This window comes from Camelus ferus, chromosome 17 (assembly GCF_009834535.1).
Source record: "Camelus ferus isolate YT-003-E chromosome 17, BCGSAC_Cfer_1.0, whole genome shotgun sequence".
Lineage (NCBI taxonomy): Eukaryota > Metazoa > Chordata > Mammalia > Artiodactyla > Camelidae > Camelus > Camelus ferus.
Window position 1 is genome coordinate 23554592 of NC_045712.1, and position 14520 is coordinate 23569111.

Consider the following 14520-nt stretch of genomic DNA (forward strand, 5'->3'; position numbering starts at 1 on the left):
AGCTCCTCCTCCAGCCCTCCAGCAAGGGCACCCTCTGCCATCCCCACTGCCCAAAAACGGGCCCACAGCCTTGGGTAGGAAGGTGCAGGAGCTTTTCCACATCTCATCAATGTATTATAAACTCAGAAGCAGAGAGGTGTGTGGTGGGGTTGGTTTAGGGCCTGAGATTAGGAATGGCCGCAAGGGGAGGCAGTGACAGGGGACAACAGGCCAGGGAAGGGCAGCCCAGGACCTCCCTAACTCAAGCCCTCAAAGTTGTGAACAGCTGAAGCTGGGGGGAAAGCTGGCACAGAGAAGTCAGGAATCTGAGGCTGACCCCAAGGCGAGCCTATAGCAGCCCCAGGACACCTGTGCCACCTTCCTTCACACGAGCGCCCAGCCCTACCTCGGCAATGCTGCTGTGGAAGAACTCGACAATGGCCCTCCCCTGCAGGCTGGCGATGTGCCGGAGCGACGGGCAGGCAGGCAGGTGCGAGGGGATCTGATTCTCCTCTGACGTGGACTGGATCAGGTGCTCGCTTGGGTATTGGGCAGGAGCCTCAGCTTGTGCTGGGGCCTCAGCTTGTGCCAGGGCTGAGGCCTCTGCTGGGGTATCCTCTGGGGCTGAGGCCTCTGCTCGGACCAAAGCTGGCACTGAGGGCTCCGCCAGAGCTGGGGCCTCTGCCGGGGCCAGAGCTGGGGCCTCCGCTGGGGCCGGGACCTCTGCTGGTGCCGGAGCAAGAGCCTCCTGGACATTCTGGTCATTGCTGCATCTCCCAATTCCCCAAGAAACACCATATTAACACATAGACCCCAACTGGAGATTCGCACCCCATGTATAACATCAGAGTGTGAGGGAACGCATGCACCACACACTACCTCTGAGGTCACCTGGGGATTTTACCCCAGCTCCCTATGGGGAGAGAAAGCAGCGGAGGGAAAGCGCCCGGGCCCTTTCTCTTGGGAGGGAGATGGGAAGATGGGACAGCACTGAGGCAGACAGACACATGTGGCCCAAGGACTGAAAAATCATTCTGAGATGGTGGTAAAGGTGTCAGAAATGCCACTCCAGAGTCCAAAGCATGGACCAAGGTGCCCAGGGCTGGGACCTGCGGGCACAGAGAGGTGAGAACCAAAAACTCAAACTGCTCCTCAGTTTGCCTTTGGGGTCTCCTCAGGTGGCTCAGGCTCTCACCTGACTCGGCTACCGCTGCACGTGGCCACGCTGGGTTTTCCCTGGTCTGTTCCAAGCACAAGATCAAACAGTGCTCAGGAAGAACCCTTAAAGCTCACAGAGGTGGGGAGGGCCCTCTGCAAGCAGCCCACATGCCCGTGCCCGAATTGGTGGGTAGTCGTGGATGTCGTCCTCTCAACTGGACAGCCCAGTTGTTGAAAGAGACCCCTGGGGCCCTGATCTTGCACTGGGCCAAACGCCCCCAAGCCCTCTGGCTGTCCTCCTCCTGTCCTGGGAAAGAAATACGTCTCTTGGTGTAAAGCAGAGTGCCTGCTTCCTGCATGCTGTTCCCACTGTGGGCAGGGTCCAGCCAGGCTTGGGGATGACAGGGAAACTGAGACAAGGTGTCACCATCTGAAGTCTCATCACTAGGGTGGGAGACAGGGAGATGGCCAGGCAAGACCACCTCCAGCACAAGGAGGCATCAGGAGTCTCTATGGAGTGCATGGAACTTTAGTTGGGCAAAAGAGGGGCCCCTGATTCAGCCAGGAAGAGGCTAGAAGCCCTGTGGGAGCATCAGTTGAGGGGCTGGGCTGGAGGGAGAAGGCAGGCCCCGTGAGATGCTGCAGTGAGGACTGTCCACCAGGATGGAAGAGGAAGTGAGCCAGACCGGGCCTTAGGGGACAGAAGGGCTGACAAGCCAAGAGCTTTCTTGCCCAGGTCGGGGAAGCCCCAGCATGCCTGAAACTGGGGCAGCAATAAGAGAAAGGGGCACCCTCTAGGGCACAGGGCCCCTCGAGCCCCAGGCACGAGTGAACTGTAGGTCTGACCACAGCCCCATAGGCCCCTATATCCCAACCCCAGGTAACCCTGAGGGAATCCAGGCTCAGGGGGCAGGAATAGTGGGAGGAGAGGAGAGCACAAAAGAACAGGACAGGGTTGCCAACTCCTTCCTCTGCATTTCAGTCTCCCCTTAGAAAAATAGGACTTTGCTCAAAATGACCACCCAGCTCACACAGACAGGTTCCGCCAACAGGTTCCTTTGAAAGGAACTCACAAAATTACATGTAGAGCAGGCCCCTGAGCAACCCAGGTCTTCCTAAAAAGGGGTGTGTGGCTCACCAACAGGGTAAGGCATGGAGCTGGGGGTCAGAGGCAGGTGGTGCCTGAAGCAGTCCTCTAGCTCACAGAGCCAGTCATAGGACTGTGAGCCCAGGGTGTGACACCTAGAGGCTATGCTTGGGCCCAGTGGAGAGGGCCAGAAGCCTGCGGACCCAGCCATGCAGGACTCTTAAGTGGCAGAGAACTGGGCCAGCCCAGCATTGTGGAAAGACAGCTTTCCAGGGCCTCCTCTGAAGCCTTAGGAGATAAGGAGCAGTCTAGCACCAAGCCTAAGGGAGCCACAGGCAACGCTGAGGGGGTTCAGGAGCCAAGGAGGAGATGCTAGAGATCTGGGTAAGGTGAGGGGTCTCAGGCATGGTGTGCACACCAGCCCCCTCCCCCAGTCCCCAGAGAGCCCACGCTCTGTCTCACCTGGCTCCGCCCTCGGCGGGCTGGCCATCCACAAGGGGGCTCTGAGGCCTGCCCCCGGTTGCAGGGCTCTTGGCGATGACCACAGTCTTCAGGTCCTGCAGTGAGGCCCGCAGCTGGTTGTAGATGCGCAGGAAGTGGAACTTCTCATGGGGCAGCACAAAGATGGCGGTGACAAAGCGGTAGCCCACCAGCAACTCGAGCACGTGGCCATCGGCAAAGGCGCCTCGTGGCTGGGTGCAGCTGCGCGTGGGGTCCAGCAGCACGGTGGAGAGTGGCACGCGGCTGAGCTTAAAGCTGTTGCGGTTGCGGCAGTTGTGCGTGCCGCGGTTGGGCATGGGGTTGAAGTCGGCCTTGATGACATTGAGGTGCTGGGGCGTGAGCAGCAGCCAGTAGGGGATGGCGGCAGACTTGACGGCCTCAGAGGGTGCGCAGCAGGAGCGCCGCACGGCAGAGCAGAGCGTGCAGCTGGCCCACTCGATGTTGCCCGAGTAGTCCCCAGCGGCTGTCTGCACCATGCGCTTGTCGCTGTAGACCAGATAGACAGGGAAGCAGCCCTGGCTGCGCTCCTGGCAGCCACCCGCTACCTTATAGAAGGTGAGCAGCTGGCGCAGGAACTCCTGCAGGCTGGTGTGGCTGCCGTAGAGCACGGGACTGCACAGCATAGCCATGTGCTGCGGGGCGAAGCACGAGCGCAGGTCAGCGTGGAACTCGTGCAGGTTGGCAGCGTCTGAGATGATGAAGAGTGTGTTCTCACTGTGCCGCACCTTGAGCACCAGGCACAGCTCCGGCATGAGGAAGCCAAACTCGGTGAGGTCGCCGTGCGGGAAGCAGAAGACGAAGCGCAGGGACGAGAGGATGTGCTGGCTGCTGCCCCGCGACTCCTGGTGCGGGATCTCAAAGACGGCGATGCCGAAGTCAGTGAGCACTAGGCAGGCTGCGAACTGGCGGATGCTGCCCTGCACATGGATCAGGAAGCACCAGAGCACCTTGAGGATGCGGATGTGCTCCAGCAGGAAGTCCTCGTCTGCGCCCAGGGCCCATTCCAGAGCCAGGCGCTCCTCCTCACCCTCCTCCTCCTCTTCCTCCTCCTCTTCCTCTTCCTCTCCAGGCCCAGCCTCCTCCTCCTCCTCCACATCTGGGGGTCCCATTTCGAAGTAGCGGTTCTCAGTAACGTCCTCCTCCTCCTCCTCCTCGTCATCCTCGCCCTGCTCGCCCTGGCCTTCCTCTCGCTGGTTGGCAGCCTCGATCCAAGCAGGCAGCTGCCGCTCGATGGCCTGCCGGATGAGCGTGCTCAGGCGCTGGATGAAGTCCTGGTTGGTGGCAGTGTAGCCAATGCAGGTGAAGGGCAGGAAGATGATCTGGCCAGATCCAGGCACCACCTGGACCTCTGGCTCCGCATGCTCTGGGCTGTGTGGGGAGGGGCCAGGTCAGTGGCATGCTGGGCAGGGACAACCCCACCTCCCACATCTGAATCCTGCTGCAATCCCCTGGCCCGAGGAACTAACCAACAGGTCTCCCGAGCCTCCTACACAGTTGAGACTGCTCCTAGGACAAGTACCCTGGGAGGGAGCTGAGGAGCTAGAAGGCTGGGGCTACCAGTCTAGTCAAGAGTCCACACTTTCAAAGGCCAGACCCAGCCGAACCGGCACAACCCTGCCCACACCATGAGACGCCTCAGTCCTTTAGACACTGGCTGTGAGCTCCAAAGGCAACGAGTGCTCACTTGACAGCAGATCCCCTCAGGGGCACCCAGCAGCCTTTGCAGGTGGGAAGGGTGGGGAGTGGACTAGGTAATTCAAACTCCTCCCCGCCACTACTGCCCTTGGGCAAAGGGTATGCAGAGTGGGGATGGGAAACCTCTTCTGTAAAGGGTCAGAGAGTAAACACTTCAGGCTTTGGGGGCCACCCCACCCACATCATTATTTAAAAATAACTCTAAGAATGGAACAATCATTTTTAGCTCATAGGCTGGACAAAACAGGCAGCGGACCAAACTGGCCTTGATCTGCTGACCCCTTGTGTAGGATAATATGTGTCCAAGCAAAGTTTAGGGATTAGAACTTGGAAAGAGACCAGAGCCCATCTCATCTGTGTTTATTTATTTAAAGGAAGAAATAGTTCTATAGGACTCAGAACAGGCTTTTAACAGAATCTTAGCTACCACTAGCCCACAGCTGAGCATGTGCAGAAGGCCCAGAATGCCTTCTCACAATAACCTCCTCCTTACCTTGCTCCGCCAACAGCTCCTGGCACGTCCCTTAAATCATCAGAAGGTACCTGACAGAGAAGGAAACAGTCAGCCACCATCTGCCGCAGCCATTCCCTGGCATTTACTGGGTGCCGGGCCCTGAGCCAGGTGCCCCACCCTCATGGCCCTGCAGGTGGCTCCTCGCCATCCCCACATTCCATCCTGGGGTGGATCCCAGGGCCTGGAGAGGCAGACAGACTCACCTAGTCACCCCACCAGTGCACAGCAGGGGTGAGATTCCCAACTGTGTCTGATCCCAGCCCACGCTCCCAACCCCTGGGCCAAAGCCTCTTGTGCCTCTGGGTCTGGCACCTGAGCGTTCCTTGTGCCATCCCAGAGGGTCCATGTGGACTATCTACCAATTTGATAATGGGCCAGCAGAGGACAACGGTGAGCAGAGGCTGTGCAGTGTCTGGCAAGGCCCACCCAATGGGCAGGGGGAAGACTCTGGGCTCGGGAGCCTCCTACCGTGACCCTGGGGTGGCGGGGTCAAGGAAGAGAGCCGTGGAGTGCCCAGACAGAGCAAGGGCTGTCCACTACCCTAGTGCCACATGTGCAGAAGGCCCAGACCCTGTGTTGGTAAAGAGGGCTGGAGGAAGGCGCAGGTACCAAGCACACTCCCCATGCACACAGCAAACAACCCCTCACACCACACTTGCCATCCTCCTCTCTTCCTAGGACACAGTGAGCTGCTCAGGAACCCTCAGCAGCAGCCACAGAGGAGGTACCAGAGTCATGCCATGTCCAGACTACCAGGGTGACATGCAGGAATGGGCAAATTGGCCCAGGGATGCCAGGCAGCAGGGCAGAAACTCTTCCTGATGGGTCTGGAACCCAAACAAGCACCCCTCCAGGGTCTTCTGAACTACTTTCCCCAGGGAGTCTGCTCACATGTGCTAAGGGTCATCTGGCTTTGTCCCCCAAGGCCCAGTGAGAGAAAACCACCTGTTCCCATCAGCCCAGAGAAAGACAGAGACAGACAGACAGATGCTGACTGAACACAGACCCCTTAACCACAAAGCAGAGTACACCAAGCACTGGCAGCGCCTGCCACAACTCCAGCCAGGCCACCTCCTACTTCCAGACAGCCTCAGGCAAAAGAGTTGGCTGCAGAGATAACCAACCCCCAGAAGCAGGAAGAGGATGTTACCTGTCCCGCAGGGATGGACTCTAAGGAATCGGAGCATCCCCGGGCAATGGGCCGGTCCTCGGGAGTCAGACTGTCAGTGGATGAGAGGCTGCTGGCCAAGGCCTCCTCTTGCACGAACATGATTCCTGGAGAGACCAGGGGCAGGCGGGTGGGGCAGGCGGGGCAGGGAGAGCAGCCATTCAACAATCAGGGCTGGGCCCTTGGGCTATTGGCATGGCTGGGGGCTAGCGAGACCCCCAAACCCAGCCACGTGGATTACAGAAGAAAATGTTAAAACTGAAATCGTACAATAACTGGAAAAACAAACGAATGCTTATCTAATCTCACGGTAGGGAGAGACTTTCTGAGCCTAAATCCAAAGGAAGTAACTGAGGTGTGACTACGTAAAAACAACTCCAAGTAAAAAAAAAAACCCTAAGATAAATCAGTCAAATGAAGTGAGAAATAAGTGCTTGCAACATTTGACAAAAGCTTGTATCAGTAAAAAGCTCTTATAGATAACAAAAAACAAGGGGAGAAAATGAGAACTCCCATTAGGAGACTGCAAAGAATGAACAGACGTTCCACACAAGAATGGCCAATGGACTTAACACACAATACAAGCTCACCCTCCTGAGCCATCAACAAAGGGGCAAGTTTTGCCTCTCACTTTGGCAAAGGTCAGACTGCGTGGCCTAACTGGGCGGAGGCCGGCACTGGGGTGCAGGCGGCCCTGCCCGTTTGGAGAGCAGTTTGGCAATATGTCCACCAAGAGCCTTAACTTAAACATCTTCACTCCTAGAGCCTCTTTCTGGGGAAATGGCTGAAGCCTCCAGCCCACCCGCTGCCTCCCACCATCTGACATCGCTACAGAGCTTCATAGACACCAACACACCGGCCCCTTCACTGGAAGGCCAGGCCTTCTTGCGGGGTCCGGTTTCCTCCAGGACTGGTGAGGACAACCCACACCCGGCCTCCCACAGGACACACACCACTGACCCTCCACTAGGCCGCCTCCCATGGACAGCACCCCGAAAACACATGGTGTTCTTAAAGCCTGCTGAGGCTGTTTTATGCTTGCCTGGACGCATTATTTTGCTCCAGACATGTTCTAGACTGGTTGAGGGTAAAGCCTTTTTTAACCTTAAATGCCGCTGGCTGGCTGAATGCTGGGCGTCAACCCCTAGTTTCCCAGAAATCTGGAGAAGACCAGGGCTTGCCTCCAAAGCTTGGCTTCACCACCATTCACCATGGCCCAAGAAATGACTCAGAGAACTCAGAGCCCCAGAGGTCACAGACCCTTGCCCAGCTCAGCCACTGCCCGGGGACAGGACACTCACACAGCCCAGGTCCTCTGCCCATGGGGTAGGCAGGCAGATGGCCCAGGCCCAGTCACCCCCCAGGGCGCAGCAGCAGGGGCTGTGCCCAGGCAGGACGGGCAGCAGGCTCTCAGCCAGTCATGAAGCATGCTGTTCTCTCCTGCAATCCACCCGCTCCTCCCTCACACACTCAGACCCTACCATCCTCCAAGATTCACCTCACACACCACCTCCACTGCAAAGCCCTCTCTGCTCGAGACAGACCTCTCCCTTCCACAAATGCCCCAAATCATTCTGCCCCGTTCTCCGTTAGGCGTACAGCTCGTCATCCCAAGAAGCCCCAAGTTTCTCAGGGTCTCTGTCCCGGTCATCTGGAAACCCTCCAGTAAGGACGCGGGGAGGACAGCCCTTCCTGACCACGTCTGAGCCAGGAGTAGTGCCGAGCACCTCCCCAGAGTGAGCTCACGCATGCCTCCCATTATTTACCACAGTTCATCAAATCTAAGATGTGCAGAGGTGGCACCATCCTGGTCTCAGCAGGTGTCCACTGAAGGTTTTCATACAACTCTCACGAATACCAGCTGGCTGACTGCAGCTATGAGATGCCACTGACTGAAAGATGCACTTCAATTTCAGAGAAGTCACAAGGGGGAAACATGTGCATCTTAGAATCGACGAAGTAGGCTGGAGAAAACAGAGCTTCGGGAAGCAGCAAGTTGCTTCAGGGAATGAGGCCAGGGAAGCTGGGACGCAAACTCAGGTGACTGAGTCTGGGTGCCTGCTGCTAACCACTTCTCGACAGCCTCCTCTCAGCCCTTGAACCTGGCTGGAGAGTCAGCTGGTCTTTGCACATCAGCCCCTGTTGGGCATAACTGTCCATGGCTTCAACAAGCTGGCTACCAGCTCCTGAGATGAACGCAGGCCTGGTGCTGACTGGACAGCGCCCCCTCCAGGCAGGCCCCTGAGGGCGCAGTTTATTCACAAGTATGTTCACTTCTACAGCATCAGGCTGGGAGCAAAACTGCTCCCCCCAGGGAGAAACCCTTGCCCATCCAGGCAAGACCCAGTAGCACATAGCTGAACACAAACATCTGTGGATTCCTCCACATTAGCGAGAAAAGGCAACATTTTCCTGCCACTACCCACCCAAGCCCTGTTTGGAGCTGAGGAAATGTGGACAGGGACAGTCTTTCTGCTTCCTTCCTGGATTGTGGTTTGTACAAACAAGTGGTCAGAAAGGGCCAGAGGATGGGACAGGGACAGCAGAATTCTCAGACAGGGGCCCAACCTTTGCTGTTTCTCACAAAAAGGAAAGAGATGTGCACACAGAGACATCCACTGCAGTTTTATTTATAAGAGGTGCAAATCTGGAGACAACGTCTCAATGTCCAGTAGTGGGAATGGGGGCAGACTAGGGAGCCACGCCATAGCATGTCCCTAGGAGCGGGGGCAGTGAGGAAGGGGGCTGAGGCCTGGGCCTGGCTGGTACAGGGGCTTCACCACCAAAGGGGGTGCAGCCTCCAGCTGTGGCCTCAGGGGCAGATGCCTCACTCACTGCCCGCAGCTCGCTCGTTCACTCATGCACTCACTCATTATTTGACTCCACAAACGCTGACTGAGACTGGCTGGTCCCCGAGGATACCTGCCATGTCTCCCTGTCCCCAGAGCCTAGTCACATGGTTCCCCACAGGCCCCCAGTGCTGTGACCAGCAGCTCAAGGTGGCAGGAGACAGGGTTAGGGAAGCATCTTTGCAATGATACAAACCCCCTCCTGTTATATGTAAAAAAAAAAAAAAAAAAAAAAACAACAAAAAAACAAACCCGAAATTGCTCAGTCAAGAGTGTTACAAAAGAGGATGGAGAGCAACCCCGGCACTAACGTCCCCTCCACTCTCAGGAATGCTCGCTCACGTCTCACGGTGGTAACCTTGGTGGCTGCCCTGCAGCGGGCTCTCTGACTTAACCAAGCACTTCTCCCTTCTCACCCAGTCTCCCTCTCTCTGACGTGATGGCTGCAGGGTATTTCGGACCACAGCTCAATCCCCCTCTCTCTCCGATGTTCGCCACATCCCATGTTTTGCTAGCATAAATAGTGCTGCAGTGAGCATTTCACCTCCCCCTTCCCCGTTATCTTATCCTGTTAAGATAAAATCCCCACCAGTGGGGTTACCGGGTCAAGGGGTGGGAACGCTTTTCTGGCTCTTGAAACATAGGGTCAAACTGTTTTCCCAAGACCTCACACCAAGTTCTCCGTCTCCAGGAGCCCGGGCGGGCGGCGTTCTTTCCTGTGTGTCCCGAGCCTCGGCTCCACTCGGGACGGCACACCCTCCCCTCTTCCGTGGGGGCCGGGCCAGCAGACACTCATGGGACCTGCTTCACTCACTCATCTCCGAGGATGCCTGGGTTCAGAGGTGAAAGCCCTTTGAAAACGCTAAGACAGTGGGTGGGTGAAAGGGATTGGTCTTCGATGGGTCCACAGACAGCCCATCTCGGCCCCACCAACAGTGTTTGGTGCTGGGTCACACCACACTGGCCACAGCGATGAGGGATTGGGGCGCCCAACTTAAGGAAGTAACAAGGCCTGGCTTCCCATTAACAAGGAGCCTGTCTGCCCATACTGCCTGTGGGGAGTGGGGTCTTTAGGGGCCAGCAGCCCTGAGCCTGTTCAGAGAGCACACCCCGTGGTCTCCTAGAGGAATTGGACATGGGTGTCAGAGCAATTGGGATTCTTCACTAAGCAAACAACAGGAATCAAGCCAGGCACCCCCCAGCCATCTGCCACCCCAAGAGGGGCTGGCATGTAGACAGCACCACGCCCTCCCCGTATCTGAAGCCTGTAGGGAGCAGGTGCCAGCATCTCCCCCCAACCCCAGCCCAGTGGGGGGCCCAGGCAGGGCATGTGCAGCTTTGCTAGGCAGTAAGGTACACACACGATTACCTTGGTTGGAGAGGATGGGCTGGGGCAAGGAGGCAGAGGTGGAAGCCACGGTAGTGGGGGAGCTGCTGGGTCTGACGCAGGGGGCAGCAGAGAGCCGGGGATCCTCACTGACCTGAGGAGGAGTGCTCGTATCAGCGGGGGAGAGGAGAAAGATCCGGAAGAACAGAGCCAGAGATGTGAGGAGTTCTTACAAACATCAGTGACAAGGAAGGTGATCTCGACTAACCCTCAGCAGCCCCATGTAACAGGTCTCACCACCACCCCCATCTCACAGATGAGAAGGGCATGACCTGCCAAGGGCACACAGCCTGGGAGGGGTGCAGCCCGGACTCTGTGGCCGAGTCCTCCCCCAGCCCAGCTCCACGGCGAGCCAGCTCGTTCCTTGGCTGGCTCCTCACTGCCCATGCTCCCGCCTCCCTCCCACACAGAGACCCACCTTCTTCTCTGGGTTGCTTAGTTTGGACTTGACCTCCTTGGCTTTCTGAATTGCTTTTAGCACTTCCACTGTGTCCAGCTCCTTCTCTGTGGTTGCTATGTTGTCCAGACAGACCTACAGTGTCCAAAAAATGGCTATTGGTGTAGGGGCCAGCCAAGAGAAAGGCAGGCACCCCAGTGAGGAGTGGGCCCTGCCCTGTAAGGACAAAGGAGGCTCCGAGCTTCTTGTCACTGAGGGAAGTGACCTAGGAGCTCCTTGGTGTGGCCCAGGCAAGTCCCACACTGTCAAGCCCATCTCTGGGAGTCCCTCTCCAAGAAGGGAAGGCAGAGGGAAGGGTCCTCTGAGAAGGCCCTCGGATGGCTGGGAGTGGAGGAAGGTGGTGCCTTGAACTAAGCTCCCAATCATGGCAGAATCCAGATCTGTAAAGAGCGAGGATAGGTTTTCTGGGCTGGGAAACTAGGGGGCAAAGGCATGGGAAGTACATGGGGGGGGTAGGGACCCCAACTGCAAACATGAGGGAGCTGTGGGCTGGCAGGCATTGGGCGGGTGGCAGTATGGTCGAACAAGGGAAGGTCCTAAGGGACTGGAGCAGAGCTGGGGAGGGAGGACGAGACATCTTGTGGATACTGTCTTGGTGACAGTGTGGAGAAAAGGGCACTTTGGGCAGAAGAAAGGAGATGGGGGTGGGGGGTAGGGTGTGGAAGGACGAAAACAGACTCCCAGGTATCTTCCGGACAGGAACTGAGGGAGAGGTGGAGAGGGGCCTGCTGGAAGCTGAGGAGACAGAGGAAGCTGGAAGAGGAACTGCTGGGCTGGCGGGGCGGCAGGAGACCACTCAGCAGGCAGTAGATACTGGCTGGGCGACACTGGCCAAGGTGGGCAAGCCCTTCAGGTTTGTAGTTAGACTTTATGTTTGGAAGTTGTCCAGGAAATGTGATTATTTTAAATACCTTATTCCTGACCTTTGCCTAAATACACATTACTTTTTGGCGAGTTGAAGACAGCCCCTCCACACTCAGGCTGTGCCTGTTGGTTTGTGGGAAGCACCCTGGCCTGAAGCGCTGACAAAGGTGACGTAAGGTAAACCCGCTGGGGAACCACGGCAGCCAGCGGCCCCCGAGGAGAGAAGCGAGGGAGTCTTCTCTGGGGGAGGCAGAGGACATCCCAGAACTGCAAGGCCCCTCAGGGTCAGCAGGGACTTCTGAAGCGGACACCACTGCCAGTAGCTTACCTCAGAGGCTCTCTCTCCGAACTGAGCCAGCACCTTGGTCCGGTAGTCAGGGATGATGCTCAGGGGGTTGTTCAGCAGAGCCACGTGCTCCAGACACGGGAGGCTGCCAATGCTCCTGACCTCCTCCATCTGCAAAGCACGGGTCCCGTTCCCCCCATCCCTTCTTTCAACACTTCAGCAACGTGACAACATGCTTGATGGCCAGTGAAAGAAAGCCTATCGTTCTCTCTAAAGCGACAAACACCCAGGCACAGCCACTCCAGAACCCCGAGACCCTCCTGGGCTGCAGCTCACCTGTTCGATTCTGTTGTTGCTAAGATCCAGGTTGACCAGGGAGTAGAGCTTGTGCAGGCCACTCAGACTCTCCAGGAGGTTGCCCGCCAGGTTCAGGGTCTTGATGTTCCCCAGTTTGGTGTGAACTCCTTCCAAGGAGGAGAGCTTGTTGTAGGACAGGTCCAGGTGCACGAGGTTGTACAGGTGCTGCAGCGGCATTGAGAACAGGGTAAAGTAGTTCACGTCAAGGCTCCAAAGAAAGGGGCCTTCCAACCTCAAACGACCAGTTCCACAGGTTGGCTCCTCTGACAGTCATCTGCAAGGGAAGCCCTTCTTCCTGGCACTGCTCAGGGGCACCCCTGCAGGGGCAGCATGGCCCACAGGGTAGGTGCAGGCTTTGAAAGCAAGGCTGTCACCCCCATGATGGAGGCACATCATCTTCATCACATTCGATGGTATTTACACATCTTTTCTAGTTCTTGGGAACTAGATCAAAAAACGCTCACAGCATCATGGGGACCCTAAAGGGACGGCAGTAGCACCTGTCTTTATAAACCTCTGGTGCACCCAGACCCCTTTTGAGCACCCGTGAAAGAAACCCCAGAGTATGGCCAAACTCCCAAGGCTGCATCAGCCTCCTGAATCTCAGGAGAACTGGACCTTGTGAGACGCCTGCAGGCGGTGATGGTCTCCCAAGACATTAATTACCTGCAGATTGTCCACGACCTGTACTCCATTGTGACTCAGGTCCAGGAACTCAATCTTTGGAATCAGTTTCTTGTGAAAGAAAATACAACACCTGACGTTACCCTAGGAGGTGGGACCCTACATGGCCCCTGCACACAGTGGACAGACACCCTGGGATGCTTTCTCCTGACCATGGACTCCTGGGCTGGCTGTCTTCACAGGGCCCCTGATGTGACACCTCCCAGTGCCTACCAGCGGCACGTCCTCAGGAACACACAGGGGCTCCAGTGCTGAGCATGACCCACCATTTTTATGGAACACTTGGCTTGTAAAAATGACAAGCAGCAAGGTCCCAGACAGAGAAGGAAGTATGTCCCCCTCCAAATCTACCCACGCCATGGAGAGGCACAAATACAGGCATCACATTCTTACTGCCCAAATACCATCTGGATGTCATTCTTTTATGGGCACATCTGGAACCTACAGAATGAGCTTTCTGCTCTACTCCTCGGGAATAAACTTCATCACTTACACGGTGTTTCTGTTCTATCAAACGTACATGCAAAGAATATGCTTCATTTGGTTCTACGCACACCTCAGTTTAAAGAATCCCATTTTGAAGTCCACTTTTGAGAAATGGCAGGCAATGCACAGAGCACTGGATACAAGTTTTCGGTGGTCCTTTGAGAAGGTTAAATACCCAACCCAAGGGTCTGGTCAGGCCTTGAAGGACGTACCACGGACTCGTCGATCTCTGAGATGCTGTTGTGGCTCAAGTCTAGAGCGGTCAGCGCCTGCCACGTGGGGATGACGGCCGTCACAGGGCCCTCCAGGGCCGCGCCTGCTGGCTCCCACTCATCAAATTCCGAGGCTTCAGGAACGAGGACTTCCTGTGTAAGAACATCTGGTGAGCACCACATGCAGGCCGTCATGCAACACTCACTGGGAACACAATCATTGCAAAATTTCAGGAAGGGCTGGAGCATATTTAGTATGTGGAAATGAAGTTGCATTAAAAGGAGGTTTTGGTTCATATGCCTTGAAACGATTGTGAAATAACTGAAGAGCTTAGCAACATAACAGCCACTTGGAATATGTTCCAGCTCTACTTGAGAGGCAAATGCTTTTCCAGCCCACAAGAGCCCTTTGTTATATGGTGATGTCTTTTCTGGCTTAAATCTCGGAGGCTGAAGGTCAGAATTTGCAGTGTTTCCAGGCAACTGTGCTTTACAAGCTGGCATTGTGGCCCCCATGGCGGACAGCAGGCCCTTTAACCATTACTTCACGGGCTAAATCCAGCAGTGCTGAGACAGGGGAGCAGCTCGGAGCACAGGGGCACCATCCAAGGGCAGGGAGGCAGGCTTCCTCATTTGACTTTTGATGCCCTTTGACAAGACCTCTCCTCTCTCAATGGATCTTCTTGGGCTCCTTGAGACAAGTGGCAGGGAACCCCTGCAAGAGGGGCAAGGTTGCCTGACACAAGCTGCCTTCGTTCATGCAGTACCCTCAGGACACAGACTTTTCACCTAACCCCAATCTTGTTCAGACACTGTAAGTACTAGAAGTACCACTA

General features: G+C 56.3%; 1 protein-coding gene across 3 annotated transcripts in view; it reads right to left on the minus strand.

The window, feature by feature from the left end:
- Positions 1–14520, minus strand: part of NISCH (nischarin) — a 32771-nt gene that overhangs the window by 3165 nt on the left and 15086 nt on the right. Inside the window, exons 8-17 of one of the 3 annotated variants that reach the window (XM_032458338.1) lie at positions 13685–13837; positions 12969–13037; positions 12282–12467; positions 11988–12116; positions 10757–10870; positions 10321–10432; positions 6085–6209; positions 4914–4963; positions 2687–4093; positions 386–752 (exon numbers count right to left, since the gene is read on the minus strand). In XM_032458338.1, the coding sequence (XP_032314229.1) occupies positions 386–752; positions 2687–4093; positions 4914–4963; positions 6085–6209; positions 10321–10432; positions 10757–10870; positions 11988–12116; positions 12282–12467; positions 12969–13037; positions 13685–13837 (2712 nt within the window). Of the gene's footprint in view, positions 1–385; positions 753–2686; positions 4094–4913; positions 4964–6084; positions 6210–8702; positions 9782–10320; positions 10433–10756; positions 10871–11987; positions 12117–12281; positions 12468–12968; positions 13038–13684; positions 13838–14520 lie in introns of those variants that run through there. The other 2 variants (XM_032458339.1, XM_032458340.1) reach the window with 2 other exon arrangements.